Source organism: Emys orbicularis, chromosome 3 (assembly GCF_028017835.1).
Source record: "Emys orbicularis isolate rEmyOrb1 chromosome 3, rEmyOrb1.hap1, whole genome shotgun sequence".
NCBI classification, from domain to species: Eukaryota; Metazoa; Chordata; order Testudines; family Emydidae; genus Emys; species Emys orbicularis.
Genome location: NC_088685.1, coordinates 110663930 through 110680159, shown reverse-complemented (window position 1 = coordinate 110680159; position 16230 = coordinate 110663930). Strand labels below are relative to the sequence as shown.

Genomic DNA, 16230 nt, shown 5'->3' with positions numbered 1-16230 from the left:
TCAGATCTCTTCCTCCTGCGATTTCAGAATCAGATCTGCTGAGAAATAAGTTTTTAAGGCTTTTTATTCCTTTTAGCACTACAGAGCAGCTAAAAGCAGAACACAGCTAAGAGAGGCATATGGATCTTATTTCTTTAAACCAATAGAATTGTTTACTAAATTCCAAACACGTATAATTGATGGCATAATTTGGCGATTTCATAACTAGTGATGATGAAAAAAAAAAAGGCAAGAACCCACACTAACCCTAAGAGTCCAAAGAAAGTTTGCAGGTTTGGCAGTCAGAAACACAGACACATACACACACTCTCTCTCTCTCTTTTCAGTTATAAAGTGAGCAGATTTGATCTGACACCATTGAAACAATAAATACAGAAACGTGCCATTTTAACAGAATCCGGTCTCAGAGTAGGACAGCACATTAAGAAACACCATCCTTGGATGTGATAATATTGCAGTACTGACTGTTTGTCTGGTGCAAATCTTAGATCGCTGGGCATTCTTCTAAAAAGACTATCCTGATGTCCTGGTTATCATAATCTCGTCTCAATAAAACTGGTTTTAATAACCATGACTGTGTGAGAGCTATTATTGAGTTCATGATGGCTACCACATTTACCTAAGCAGTCGCTCCAGGACCAGTATTTACCTCATTATTGCAAAGTACTTTGGGTGCCTTAAGTCCAAAAGATGCTATTTAAAACTAACTTCTGGACCTAACTGGCATTTCACCTTAACTGTGGACTTTGCAATCTGGACATTAGTTGAGATCTAGTTTGAAACACTGCAAGTATATGCTCCAGCAGCCTGAGTCAAATTCACCACAAGAAAATCCAGTGCAAGTGGCTAAAACTCCATTATAGCCTGCTATAGTCATTACCCTGGCTCCCCACCAGGAGTTAATTTTACCCTCTGTTGTTAAGCTCAATATGTTTTATTTTTACTCTTTACCACAGAAAGAGTTCCAAGAATCTTAAGTCCTTCCTCTTTATTTACTTTTCTTTCCCTCCTGCCTCTGCCTTCTATCCCTTATCTTTAAAAGGGTTAAATCACTTGAAATTATTTTAGAGCAAGTGTTGCTGCTGCAACTAGCATAGAGCTGTATGAAAGTTTTATAGAGAAGTTTAACCCAACTAGTAGGCTCTGGGTTCATGAATGCATTGTGAAAGTAGGCCTGCCACCATTCATGCCAGGGGGTTGTGCTGAATTCCAACCACCAGGCAGAGCTGCAGGAATTGATTGGGGGTGAATCCCTATGAGTAATCCCTGCAGCATTGATTCACATGGCACATGGAAGTGGAACTCTGCAGTGTTCACCCAGCTCTAGTGCTAATCTTGCAATGTCCCCCCAAACTATGCCCATGGGCACCCCCAGCCCCACCCCTCCCCTGCGCGCTTCCCTTTGCTTCCCTGTCATTTTGTGAGGGGAAGCAAAGAAATTCTGCAGAGGGATATGAATTTTGCACATGCGCAATGGCACAGAATTCCTCCAGGAGTAACTCAGCTGATCTGGCCCTTTAAGAGGTCTGATATCATGACTCCTGTTGTGACTGACAGACATGTTGATACCTATAGTGATCATTCAGTAGTATGCCTATGGGGGGGAAGGCCAGAAAATCATCAGCTATTACAATAAGTAGTTTTATTATATGAATAATAACAATTACACTTTGTATTTGTATAATACCTTTCACCTGAGGATCTCAAACCATACTAACAATTAATTAAGTCTCGCAGCAGCCTGTTAAAAACATCTAAATAATGATCAGCTCCTGTAATTACATCAGTTTATGCCTGATTTACAGATTTTTCTACCAGCATTAACAATACAGCCTTTAACTGCAGGAGGAAAAGAGATGGGGAAAGACATGAAACCAGTTCATCTTTGCATTAGCATATGATTGTTAGGTTTTGATACAACGAAGACTTTATGGACTTGATTGTATTATCAAGAATGTGATCACATTCTTTCTACATACTGTATGTATAGTACACCCACACATCTGTTGAAGCTAAGAAATTCCTTTCTTTGCTCAGTTTTCTAGAGGTCAGCCTTAAGAAGTTAAAGTAAAATGAAATTAAAAGAAAAGAAAACAGGGAGATTTGGTAAAGCTGAAAAATACAAAAAGTGTCTTTGGCTTCTTACCTTGGCAAAGGCTTCCAAGATTTTCACAACTAGTTGGTTCAGTTACAGGTGGGAGAATTAGATATGAGCCTTTAAAATTAGGAAAGACAAATCATTAAAAATGTTTGGCATATGATACATACCACTGTCATATCTCAAAATATATTAGGTCATGCACTCGCAGGTCTTTTTCTGGTTTATCTCAGTGGGAAACCTGATATGCCATTTTGCTCAGAAGACTCATGTATAATCATTTCCCTATGTTGCTGACAACTCCAGGAAAATCCTGCTGGCTTGCAAGTTTGGGTCATATCTAACAATACCTCCCATCTTCATGTTTTCCAAGATTTCTGTTAGATTTAGCTACTCAGCTCCCCTGGAAATCATTGAGTAGTGTGTGGCAAAATTCCACCCAACTGTTTAAAAATGTACTAGTTAGTGTGGCTGTAGTGCCTATCCAGAATTAATGGATAACAACATGGCATCTTCAAGTGAGTTCTGAACTCAGTTGTGGCAATGTAGTCTACCAGCGTACTAGTCAGAGAAATTCCTCTAAGGAGATACCAAGCAGATAAGCTGTGATTTAACCAGTTCCTGTGTGCAGGGCGTGGGCATGATTAATGTTCTGGTATGCATGTATAATAAACAGATAAAGATATCAGAATGTGTGTTTACTGAATTAATCATATCAACATGCACATATTTTGGTGGCATGGAAACCCAACTACATATATAACATGACCAACTGAGCAAGTAATGGGGTAGCTGCATTCATTATATTTTGAATATCCCTGTGCTTCAGCCGCACATACTACTTTTGCACATTATGTTGAAAATAATGGGACCAAATAGCATGGCATACTTGATAATGCACATGTGCAGAAATAATACTAAATAAATACTAAATACTTAGATAAACAATATTAAAAAGCCCAGCTTGTATGTGTAAAATGTGAATGGGCCAGATGTCTAGGTGAAGTACAGATGTTTTGTGCTATATGGCTGGCTTGGTCTGGCCCCCAAACCAGCATATCTTCCTGGGAGAATCACCTTAGTGCAAGAGGGTTCCTTTAGTAGCGCACAGCTACAGAGAGGTTCTGCTACCACTACCTTTGCCTGCAGCTATGTTAGATGGGGAAAGAGAGTGTGTCCAGAGGAAGAAGGCATGGATGGGACACTTCTATGCCACATCAATCCCTGGCTGCAGTTTTTGGCCTCTTTGGATTGTTAACAGCCAGTGTAAATTAGCACAGCCATAACAGAAGATCTGGTCCAATAAGTTTGGGGCTGGAGCTGCATTCTAAGGTGCCAACTCTCTACTCACACAAACCCAAACACCCTTGGCCCGCCCCTCCTCTGAGGCCCTTCCCCTTCCCTGCCCCTTCTCTGAGGCCCCGCCCCCTCTCACTCCATCCCCTTCCATCTGTCGCTCGCTCTTCCCACCCTCAGCCACTTGCTCATTTTCACTGGGCTGGCTCAGGGGATTGGGGTGCAGGAGGGGGTGGCTGGGGGTGAGGGCTCTGGGGTGGGGCCAGGGATGAGGGGTTTGGGGTGCAGGAGAGGGATCCAGGTTGGAGGGTGGAGCTGAGGGGTTCAGAGTATGGGAGGAGGCTCTGGGCTGAGGCAGGGTGTTGAGGTGTGGGAGAGGGTATGGGCTCTGGGCTGGGGGTGCAGGTTCTGGGGTGGGGCCAGAAATGAGGACTTAATAGTGTGGGAGGGGGCTCCAGGCTGGGGCAGGGGAGGGGGGGGTGAGGGCTCCAGCTGGGGGTGCTCCAGGTGGGGCTGAGGGGTTTGGGGTGTAGGAGGATGCTCCAGGATGGGACTGAGGGGTTTGGAGGGCAGGAGGGAGATCAGGGCTGGGGCAGGGGGTTGGCTGCTGTGGGGGGTGAGGGCTCCAGCTGGGGGTGTGGGCTCTGGCGTGGGGCTGGGGATGAGGGGTTTGGGGTGCAGGAGGGTACTCCAGGATGGGATTGAGGGGTTCAGAGTGCGGGAGGGGGATCAGGGCTGGGCAGGGGGTTGGGGCATGAGAGGGGGTCAGAGGTGCAGGCTCTGGACGGCGCTTACCTCAAGCAGCTCCCAGAAGCAGCGGATGTCCCCCCTATGGCTCCTGTGGAGTCGTGGCCGGGCAGCTCTGCATGCTACCTGTATGTAGGCGCGGCTCCCGCAGCTCCCATTGGCCGCCATTCCTGGCCAATGGGAGCTGCAGAGCTGGTGTTTGGGGCGGGGGTGGCTTGCGGAGCCCCCTGGCTGCCCCTACACCTAGGATCCGGAGGGAGGACATGCTGCTGCTTACGGGAGCTGTGCAGAGCCACGGCAGGCAGGGAGCCTGTCTTAACCCCACTGCGCCACTGACCGGACTTTTAATGGCCTGGTCAGCGGTGTTGACCAGAGCCTCCAGGGTCCCTTTTTGACTGGGCGTTCTGGTTGAAAACCAGACACCTGGCAACCCTGCTGAATTCACTGAAGTCATTCGGAGTTTTGTGGTTCACTTTAATAGGAGCAGTGTCGGGCTCATTAAAAAAAACAGAAAAAGTTAAAAACAGAAAAAGTAGGAGTGAGGGTAAAACTTTAAAAATTGCCTAAGTGACTTAAGAGCCTAAGTACCACGAGAATTAGGATCCTACATCATTGCTGAAAATGGGATTTAGACACCTAAACCACCTAGATATTTTTGAAAATATTATTCCTATTCTGTTCCTGCTAGGCATGTGGTGTGGTTATTGCTGTGCTGAGAATGAGCTAGGATGGAGCCAGGTGCTCATCACTCGGCAGCAGTGAACCCAGAGGTTTTTCATAGATTCATAGATTCTAGGACTGGAAGGGACCTCCTGGAAGGGATTCTAGGACTGGAAGGTCATGTAGCATAGTGGGATATTGCGGGCTGGAGACCTGAGAGAATACAAGGCCAGGCTTAAAAGTATGATGAAGTGTTTTTCCATGAAATAACTTGAAACTTTTGGGACGGTGGGATGAGTTACATATTTTATATGAGAAACTAAACTCCACCGAGCATCCTTTGCAAGCCACATGACATCCTATGTGAAGCATTTTTTACAAATATATTTGCTAATGTTAATAGGTTAACACCCTGAAAGCTGATCCCCTATTGGGTCTGTATCAGAGTAGGGTAGCTACCTGAAGGTCACTGTAACTTCCACTTGGCAATAGACCTCACTTTAGTAGTATTTTTTTTAAAGATGAATATGCCTGGGCATGATGCTAAACACACCCTTTTTTGTGTTAATCAAGCCTGATTTTGGCCAGACCATGTCATCTCTCAGTGCTCAGTAAAAGAAGATATGAGGATCTGAATGTCAACATACTTTGAGCTGCTGCTATATTTTCATCAATATCGCCTAAGCATGTCAACCCTTTACACATCTTGCTTAATTCACTTTTTGGACTTAAAAGGGATGGCCAGGTATGACTGAACCAATTAATTTTTTGTATTAATGTGGGTATAGGATAAGGACAAGTACTATTGGTATCAAATGCAGCTGATGATTTTATAGTGAAATGAAATACAGGCCCATCTAAATGACGAGTAGCATTAGCGTGCTGTCTTAAAAACCCAGAAAAACCCAGCACCACTATACAGTGGTAAGAACATGAACATGAATCAAATTCTGAATGGAATATTAAACCGGTAAAAGGCACAGTTCTCAAAAGAAAGTTATCTGCAGCAATTTGTTGCTGCTCATATGTTCAGTAATTCCATTAGCAAATGCTGCCTGAAAAGTCTGTTAACTGCAAATGAAAATAGAGCCCTTTGCGGAGTTCAATAATGCAAGTGACATTCGCATGCAAATATGTTGCATTCACTAGTAAGTGTTCAGACTGCTTTGTTAATGAGCTTCTTTCAGCTCCTTACCAAAGCATGAACAGGGCAGGATGAATCTCTCTTTTCTAAACAAACCCTTGCTTTGCAATTAAATGAATCCTTATCAGTAAGATAAAGTAATCTCTCTAATGTTGCTAGTTCTTTGTCTGTCGATGATAGCCTGACTCATCAACTCTTATTTCAAAGGTTGGTTTGACAAAGAATTCTTTATTACTCAAAAAGATGACAAGAAGAGAAAAATCTTACAGGTGCACCCTCTAGGGTTTCTAGCTGAGTTTTTGAGGTGGTATTTCTCACAGTACTTTCCCTGAGGAAATGTTATAGTTGGGTAAGCCAGTAGTATTGTAATAATTTAGCACGCCTGGGAGAAGACTGAAAAGGGCGCTGGAGATTTCTCTTGGGCTTTGGGACAGGAGAGGTACAATTATCTAAGGAGTCATACTTCCCTTGGAGTGCTGGCCTTTTTGCACTCTTACCAAACAGAGTGTGGTGTAGGTGGGTAAGGTGGCTCTTTCCACTGCACATACACTACTACTGATTTCCCAAAGTAATTTCTTAGCTAATAAAACTTTTTGGGGGCAGAGCTTGTATCTTCATATGTGTTTGTACAGTGCCTAGCACAGTACAATGGGGTCCTGGTCCTGATTATGGCCCTTGGGCACTATTGTAATATTTTAAATATCAAAACTAATACATATGTAAAACAGAGTATTAATGTATAAAACCTGGGGCCCACTACCTTGCTAGTCTGATGAGTATTCATGTTTATTTTTTACAATAATTTTACAGATGGGAGAAAAGGAACCTGCCATTGATATATTTCAGTGACTACACTTTGTTTTAAAACATGAAATAAGGGGAGCATTAATATTTATTAGGGCTGTCAAGCGATTAAAAAAATTAATCTTGATTAATCGTGCTGTTAAACAATAATAGAATAACATTTATTTACATATTTTGGATGTTTTCTACATTTTCAAATATATTGATTTCAATTACAACACAGAATACACAGTGTACAGTGCTCACTTTATATTTATTTTTGGTTACAAATATTTGCACTGTAAAAAACAAAAGAAATACTATTTTTCAATGTACCTAATACAAGTACTGTAGTGCAATCTCTTTATCATGAAAGTTGAACTTACAAATGTAGAATTATGTACAAAAAATAACTGCATTCAAAAATAAAACAATGTAAAACTTTAGAGCCTACAGGTCCACTCAGTCCTACTTCTTGTTCAGCCAAAAGCTAAGACAAACAAGTTTGGTTACAAATTGCAGGAGATAATGCTGCCTGTTTCAATGTCACCTGAAAGTGAGAACAGGCCTTCACATGGCACTGTTGTAGCTGGCGTCGCAAGATATTTACATGCCAAATGCGCTAAAGATTCATATGTCCCTTCATGCTTCAACCACCATTCCAGAGGACATGCGTCCATGCTGATGATGGGTTCTGCTCAAAGCAGAAAGCAGTGCGGACTGACACATGTTCATTTTCATCATCTGAGCCAGATGCCACCAGCAGAAGGTTGATTTTCTTTTTTGGTGGTTCGGGTTCTGTTCTTTCCTCATCTGAGTGTTGATCTTTTAAGAATTCTGAAAGCATGCTCCACACCTCGTCCCTCTCAGATTTTGGATGGCACTTCAGATTCTTAAACCTTGGGTCGAGTGCTGTAGCTATTTTTAGAAATCTCTCATTGGTACCTTCTTTGCATTTTGTCAAATCTGCTGTGAAAGTGTTCTTAAAATGAACATGTGCTGGGTCATCATCCGAGACAGCTATAACATGAAATATATGGCAGAATGCGGGTAAAACAGAACAGGAGACATACAATTCTCCCCCAAGGAGTTCAGTCACAAATTTAATTAACACATTTTTTTAACGAGCATCATCAGCATGGAAGCATGTCCTCTGGAATGGTGGCCAAAGCATGAAGGGGCATATAAACGTTTAGCATATCTGGCATGTAAATACCTTGCAACGCTGACTACAAAAGTGCCATGCAAACGCCTGTTCTCACTTTCAGGTGACGTAAATAAAAAGGAGGCAGCAGTATCTCCTGTAAATGTAAACAAACTTGTTTGTCTCTGCAATTGGTTGAACAAGAAGTAGGACTTGTAGGCTCTAAAGTTTTACATTGTTTTGTTTTTGAGTGCAGTTATGTAACCAAAAAAAAATAAAATCTACATTTGTAAGTTACACTTTCATGATAAAGAGATTATACTATAGTATTTGTATGAGGTGAATTGAAAAATACTATTTCTTTTATCATTTTTACAGTGCAAATATTTGTAATAAAAAATAATAATATAAAGTGAGCAGTGTACACTTTGTATTCTGTGTTATAATAGAAATCAATATATTTGAAAATGTAGAAAAACATCCACAAATATTAAACAATAGAATACCAATTGAAATGTATTAAACAATGATTAATTTTTTAAAACAGGATTAATTGTTTTGAGTTAATTGCGTGAGTTAACCACGATTAATCGACAGCCCTAATATTTATTTTGCTAGTGACGTAGGCTTGCATAGTTCTTTACAATAAACAAAGACAAGGTCCATTGCCCAAGCAAAGTTAGATAGAAAACACAAAATGTACAGCTCCTTTGGTTCATGCTGAGGTTATCCAGAGATGTAGATGGGTGCTTCTGGTAAGGAATTTACATAATACAAAACCATTAAGATGGTAAGGAACCAGGAAAGCTGAATGTGAGAAGGCACTAGGAGAAGAATACTGTCCTTGTAGGAGTATAATTGTTTTTGTGGAAAGCCAATCGGTGTCATGTGTGTCTTGCAGGGGATGGTCTCCCTCTCTGCAGAACTGGAGTTCAGAAGCAGATCACAGTCATGTACAACGTATACATCTATCCACACTAGGGTTGCCAGTTGTCTGGTTTTTGACCAGAAAGTCTGGTTATAAAGGGGACCTGGAAGTGTCCAGTCAGATGTACTGACCAGACACCAAAAGTCCCGTTACTGCGGGTGGGGGAAGAAGACAGGTGCCAAGTCATCAACACACGCCAGTGCCTGCTCAGCCGGGGCCGCTCTTATTTGCATCTCGTGGGCAGGCAGGTAGCAGGCTCCACATCAGGTTGCAGCTCCTGTCCCAGCCGGGAGCAGAGGGAACCCAGCTAGGGGTGGGGAATAGGGTGACCAGATGTCCTGATTTTATAGTGACAATCCCGATTTTTGGGCCTTTTTCTTATATAGGCTACTATTAACCCCCACCCCCATCCCGATTTTTCACATTTGCTGTCTGGTCACCCTAGTGGGGAATGGGGGAGGGAGGTTGAGAAGATCAAGGGACTAAGAAGGGGGGGGGGGGGGAGCAAGCAACTGGGTAGAGGAGAAACTGTGCAGTGGGGGATTGGAGGGTGAAAAGAGGCAGGACCATGAGATAATATTTGTCTTATGATGTGCAAAGGGAAGGGGAAGAACCAGCAATTTTAATCTGAAATGTTCCCTCTCCTCTTAATCCCTTTTGCCTTTATTTATTCTCCTTTCATTCTCTTCAGGTTTCTGGGGGTTTTTTTGTTTTTGTTTTTTTGGGTTTGTTTTATTTTGTGCCCAGATGCTTTTTATGGCACTCTTCACAGACAGCACAATGGATGTACAGCAAATGCACAAAGCACACACTGCTCCTTCCTACTGACCAGAGGGTCAGAGACCAGAAGTGCAGGCTAATGTGCCAAATTGTCAGTTCAATTAATATTTTTCTCCAAAGATCACCGTGGACGGACTGAAGCCTACTGGATCCTTTCCCACTTATGATTCTCTCTCATTTCCTGTGAGAAGAATGCTAATAACAAACACGGAGTTTAAAAAGAAGTTTGAAATGGAAATTATTTCAAGCAGTGATTCAGTATTTTGGGGGGATTGGTTTTGGGAAGATCCCAGAGAAAAAACTATTGTATCACCTCTCAAAGTTTCCAGGTATGCTCAGAGTAAAAAATCCATGGAAGATAATATTTCCAGGTGCATTCTTATACCTTTACTCTATGATGACATTTTCAGAGTTGCATGAGGGAATAAAGGAGGTGACATATTGAGTGGATAGCTATACTTCCTGCCTTGGTAGAAACTTGGAGCACTTTCTTTCCTGGAGATCTAGGACAATTCTTGGATCATTAAAATCACAACAACTATTAAAAGAATAGTACCTCTGCAACATCTTGATAATCTTTTATTGCTGCAATGTCCTTAGAAGCCACAGCAATGAGTAGACTTAAGACTTGTGAACTGGGCCTGAGTAATCTTAGCTACAAAGCAGGAGAATCAGGGTGGCCCAACCAGCTTTCTATTGGTCCCCATCCAGGCCTGCACTGAACAGAACTCTGGCACAGGAAAGAATATAGCCTGCCTAGCTTTAAGCACTTGAGTAGTCCTACTGGTGTTTCAAGGGCTTAAAGTTAAGCACATTCTTAAGTGCTTGCAGGATAAGGGTCTTAGATTGTAACCTCTTCAGGTCAGGGACTCTGGTCTTTATATGTTTCTGTAAAGTGCTCTGCATGCCTATAGCATTATATAGACAGTATTATTTCTACCTATTCCCCTTTTAAACAAACACATATTTTATCTTGCTCCACATCTCCACATTCAAGTATATTAACTAACTTGTCTTAAAATCACATTTAAACTAATGAGTTTATGGAAAGGAAAGATTGGAGAACTTTTATTTATTTCTCTAATTACTTTTGGCTATTTATTGCTTCTGTCCTGAATAATATATATAACCCCCTCATTTATAAATTTAGTTTAACCTCATTAGTTGTCTTTTGAAGTCAGGCTGGATGAGAGCTTTGATTAAACTAAAGGAACAGACACACCCGGGACAAAATTAATTTTTTGTGGAATGGAGCTGGCAAGGCTAGGACAAGTGAGGTTGCCTTTTGGGAAGTACTGCTGTCTGTAACTCTAAACATACAGTTTCTTGCTGTCATATGATACTTCAAGAACAATGCCATGGGGGAAAAAATTAACAAAAGTGATTCTGCCAAACATACTCACCACAACTTAAGTTGTTTTCTGCTTTCAATGCTGAAGTTGGGATATTCCAGAAGTCATTTTCCCAGTCCACAATGTTTCCTTTCACATCACAGCTGAGGTTGGACAGCTTTTGGGAACTCATGGTGAAGTTCCAAAGACGAAAGTTGTATATGTCCCCATTTAAAGAGCTTATTTCATTGCTGTCAGAGCCCAACACCAATTTTCCATTGCCAAGGATAACCTGGCCAAGGGTACCTGAGCAGAGAACCGTGTGATAGATGCTCTTGCCATATACACCTATAGTGCCAGAGAAGCCATCCCATACTATGCACAATTGTTCAAAAGTTTCTGTGAAAAAATCTCCATTTGAATTCGTCATGAGGACACTGTCTAGTATGCACTTTGTGCCTGAGAATGATAGGAAGTGGCCTTTTGTGGTCTTTCCAAAACTGAGGAGTTCTGTTGAAAAAGGATCACTGTAGGAGAAAGCCTTCCAGTCACTGGTATCATTGCTGGCTTTGGTTGCTTCAAAGCAGAGTGTGAACTGGCTAAGCACTGGCACTGGGACTGTTTTTGCCACAGACACAGGGTCCACATCTGGAGTTTGGGGGATGATGACTTTCTGATTCCTCAGAGAAACAGCAACTAGTACACACACATGAAAAAATCCATATATAAATAAATTTCAAAGGGAGATACAAATTGGTTTAAAGACAAAGATCCAAGTAATATTCAATAAACCAAACGTTTAGAAGATGCTTTTATCATTGAACTGGCCCAGTATTGCACATTATGGTGCATTTAGCTTAGCAATACATTCAACCAAAAATGGGCAAAGATCATTTTAGTGCTGCATTACAGATAACGAATAACTCCTGAAGTTGAATTAAGTATATTAAACTATTAACCTCTAAGGCTGCATTCAAAACTCATGGCATGCAAGAAGTCATTTTTACAATTACTTTGCATTCATCTGGTAACTTGTAAGAACGCATTAGGCAACACACTACAGCAGTAATTTGAAAACATTTCATTTGTTTTCATGATTTTTATTGACTTGTTTTTCATGAGTGCATTACACAACTGAAGCCCATGCCACATCTTTGTAACACTGTAGCAGAGAGTGCCTCAGCTACATTCCTTGGCAAATCAAAGGCTTTTTTATTGCCAAACTCAACTAATGGATTTTTGTTGGGTATGAGGATTCTGTTCCATTTTTCTCAAGAGCAGTCTGTTTGAATGCTGCAAGCTAGTGTTCACAAATATTTATGCCCTAGTCCAGGGCTCGGCAACCTTTGGCACCCAGCCCGCCAGGGTAAGCCCCTTGGCGGGTTGGGCCGGTTTGTTTACCTGCCGCGTCCGCAGCTCCCACTGGCTGCAGTTCTCCATTTCAGGCCAATGGGGGCTGCGGGAAGCAGCGGCCAGCACATCCCTCAGCCCGCGCCGCTTCCTACAGCCCCCTTTGGTCTGGAGCGACTCATCTCCCCCATTGTGCAGCCTGTCACAGGTAGGCTGGGCCTCTGATCCCTTCAAAGGGCCCGCTACCCAGTTACCATAGTCACTTCAAGGATTTTGTCCTCTCCTCAACGACAATAGCAAGTAGTCATATTTTAGAGATAGAAACTTGGTTAAGCTTCCCCTTACAAAACAAGGGCATTGTCATAGCTTAGTTGTAATGTAATTGTATTTACATTATAAGTAAGGTGACATACCACGTTACAAAGAATGGTATAAGAACTCAGAGCTGGGAAAGAGGGCGAAGGTTATTTATACAAATACTATTCATTGTGTGTTTGGGAAGGTCAAGAATATTGAGGGGCATTGGCTGTGTTGAAAAGGTATAAGAAGAGAATAAGCAATGTTAACACATTCAGTAAATTTGTTATGTCACTGAACAATTCTGATCTGCCTTGTAATATGACTCCACGGTGCTGGGCGGGAGCACTGGTTGAACATCAGAATCCCACATCTCCCAAGAAAGGGCAAAACTAATATCAATATGTGTTCTGGATATGTAGAGTGAGCAGAACATTGGAGTCAATGTTACCAGCAGATTTCTGTCCCAGTTACCAAATATGTAAGCAATTCATCATTTTGATTAATTCCAGCTGTCAGTACTTAAGGAGCTGATCACCATATGAAGGAGAAAACAAATATTGTTGTTCCTTTTGGCCCAAGCAGTTAATCAATATTGAGGCCATTAGGAGAAGAAATTCTCTGTTAGAGAAGAAATTGATGATAGAATCAAGTATTTTTTTCAGTGCAAGAATATACACAAAGTCCTGTTTCCCTGAATACAGCAGGAACAAACAGCAAACAGCAATTCCTTGCTCAGAAATCCAAGTCTGCCTTTCCAATTAGTCCTGTGCCCACTGCTTATCTCACTTTCTGATGCCTTTTCCTGCCTTTCTGCCTCTAACACACTGACTGCAATGAAACATCCCCCTAGCCTCTACGTTTTATAGTCTGTACCAGGGAAACACATAGCTTAGGGTGGGTCTACAATACAAATGTACATGTACACTCTAAGTGAGGGCAGAGAGCTCTCCCGTTGGCTTAATAACTCCACCTCTGTGAGAGGCAGTAGCTATGTGGGCGGGAGAAGCTCTCTCACCTACATAGCACTGTCTACACGGGGGTAAAGTCGGTATTACTACATCACTCAGGGGTGTGGATTTTTCACACCCTGAATGACATAGTTATACCACAGTAAGTATGTAGTGTAGACCTGGCCTTAAGTTCTGATTGGCTTTGCTATATGGTTTATGTCCTAGGGTGGTGACTCCCTATTTTTTCTAGCTTTTATAACATAAAGGGGCTTTTAATTGCTTCTTCTATTTAGACTGAAGAAAGGGTGCCTAGTTCACCCATCAACTTTACTGAGGTGGCAGTTATTAACATCCTCCAGCATAACAAATATATAACTATGCTGCACCAAAACCATGCTTTATACCTGGATATAACAGTAGTGCCCTGTCTATGTACTAAACTGAATGAGCTACAGGGTGCCACACTTTTACAAAGTGTGAACTACACTTTTCTAGAGAGATTGCCTGGTGGACCCACCTCCTCTCTCATTGGTGACTGAATAGCATTCCTTTAACAACTACAGTGATTGCTTACATGGGCAAGTAATACTAGGAAGGCATTTAAGGAGCCAGATCCTCAACTGGTATAAATTGACGTAATTCTATTAAAATCAGTTGAGCTACATTGGTTCACATCAGCTGAGCATCTGGGCCAGTTAGCTGTCTTCATACAATGTTGCAACTGGAAACAAGGAGATCCAGCACCCATATGCTCATCCAACTCTCTGTGGATGACGAGGGAATGCTCTGTGGACCTCAGTTTGAAGCCAGTATTATATAATATACCAAATCTCACCAAATTCCCCTGCCTTCTGAAGGGTCAGGCACCTGGCCTCCCTGTGACAGGCTCACTAAGGAGAATAAGCCAACCTAGATCCATCTGTGGCTGGTTAATTGAATAAGTAGCTGGTTGGTAGCTGAATAGATAAAGAACATCTGGGCTTTATAAAAGGTTAAGTACGCTCAAACAGGAGCTTAGTATAGAGACACAAATTTCCGGGGGGAAGGTGAGGAGAGAGAGAGAGAAAGAAAGCATTCCTTAGGGAACTAGGTGGGAACCTACTTCCCATGGTGTCTCCCTGAAGAGGCTTCTGGGGTCAGGAACTGTCCCCAGAACACAAAGAGAAAAAGCACTAGAGGAGAGAGATTACGAAGCTCTTCAGGCAAGGAGGTCTGGGAGATACCCTGAGTCAGCAGGGGAGAAGCCTGAGGACTTACAGCAGAAGGAGAAGGCTTATGTACATACCATGTTTGGTGTCGATTAAATAAACTAGACCTCTCAAGGGGCACTGTTCATGGTATACAAGGCTCATTGAACTTACAAAATGCCCAGTAGGGGAAACTGAGGCAGATAAGCAACTGTAGCTCCACCCTAGGCCACCAGGGAGTGCTCCATGGGTGAATGCCTGCCATTATACAACCCAAATCCATCCTTAAACTAATTTATTCCCTTATATTTCCTTCCCTACCCACATGTATATTGGCCTGTGTACTTATTGTATACTAAAGTGCATACCTTTTAAAACCTCACTTCTAGGAAACAAATTGTCTAGTGTTTAAAGATAACTCCATGGTCTGAATTTGTATTAATTTGTAAAAATCTAACTAATGCCAAAGCTGGGTAGTCAATTCTGTTATTTATCTAAGATTACCACAGGGGTGCCAATGAAAATACCCATTACGTTACAAAGAGTGTAACAGGATTTTCACATTACCCCTTCTCTCTGGGGGAAATCATGACTTTGTTGACTTATCATGTTGATGATCATAAGAATGATTTGAATATGAGAGTCCCGTGTAAGTAAGAAGAGCAGAATGTAAGAGTTGAGATCTGCCATATACATTTGAAAGGAGGTTTTTCCCCCTTAATGTCATCCATTCTATTGCATATATAATTTTATAACCAAGTTATTTTGGAATGGTTCTCTTTCATATGAATATTAAAGAAATCAGTGCAACATTTTCTACCAAACTGCATTTTATAGCCTGTCAGGGCTAAATTTTGCCATGAGTTACTCATGTAACACTACTGAAGTCAGTGGAGTTGTACGGGAGTAGTTGATGGCAGAATTTAGTCTGTGAGATCTCCAGATTCTCACTTCAAAGATTCACCTTACCACATACAGTGAGTCTGCTTGGTATAGGACATACTAGATAAAAGAGGAAAGAAATTCTTTATGCTTACATACCTCGGGTATAGCTGGCACTGAAGCCTCTCTTTTGGATACTAAAGTCACTTGCAAAAGTTACGATCATTTCATTTCCAGTGGAGTTAAATGATAATCCTTTGGCAGTGACGCCGCAAAATTTAACCTGATTCTTCTCTCCAGTATCTAGAGTTAATGAATCGTAAATGCAGTTCGGAGCTTCTTCAATGTCAAACTCAATAAATGTTATCTGAATGATGAATCCAGGAGGAGCTCGGAGGGTCCACTTGCATGCTTGGCTGTTAGGGTAATCACTGGGAAAGCAGGGAGAGGTGAAGATTCCTGTGGGGTTGGACAGTGATATCCTGCAATCAGAGCATCCAAGAACTGTGGGACCGAAAAAGAAAAGGGGGTGGGGAGGGATGAGAGATATTGTAACATGAACTAAAACATCAAGAAATTGATATAACAACTAAAGTTTAAGTGAAAGGAGGAGAAAGGAAGGTGTTCCTTTAAAGGACAATAACATTGGG

General features: G+C 41.8%; 1 protein-coding gene across 1 annotated transcript in view; it reads right to left on the bottom strand.

Moving 5' to 3' along the window:
• Positions 1–16230, bottom strand: part of ADGRG6 (adhesion G protein-coupled receptor G6) — a 150807-nt gene that overhangs the window by 69507 nt on the left and 65070 nt on the right. Inside the window, exons 3-5 of the mRNA XM_065401180.1 lie at positions 15740–16084; positions 10984–11607; positions 2147–2215 (exon numbers count right to left, since the gene is read on the bottom strand). Coding sequence (XP_065257252.1) covers positions 2147–2215; positions 10984–11607; positions 15740–16084 — 1038 coding nt within the window. The remainder of the gene's footprint in view (positions 1–2146; positions 2216–10983; positions 11608–15739; positions 16085–16230) is intronic.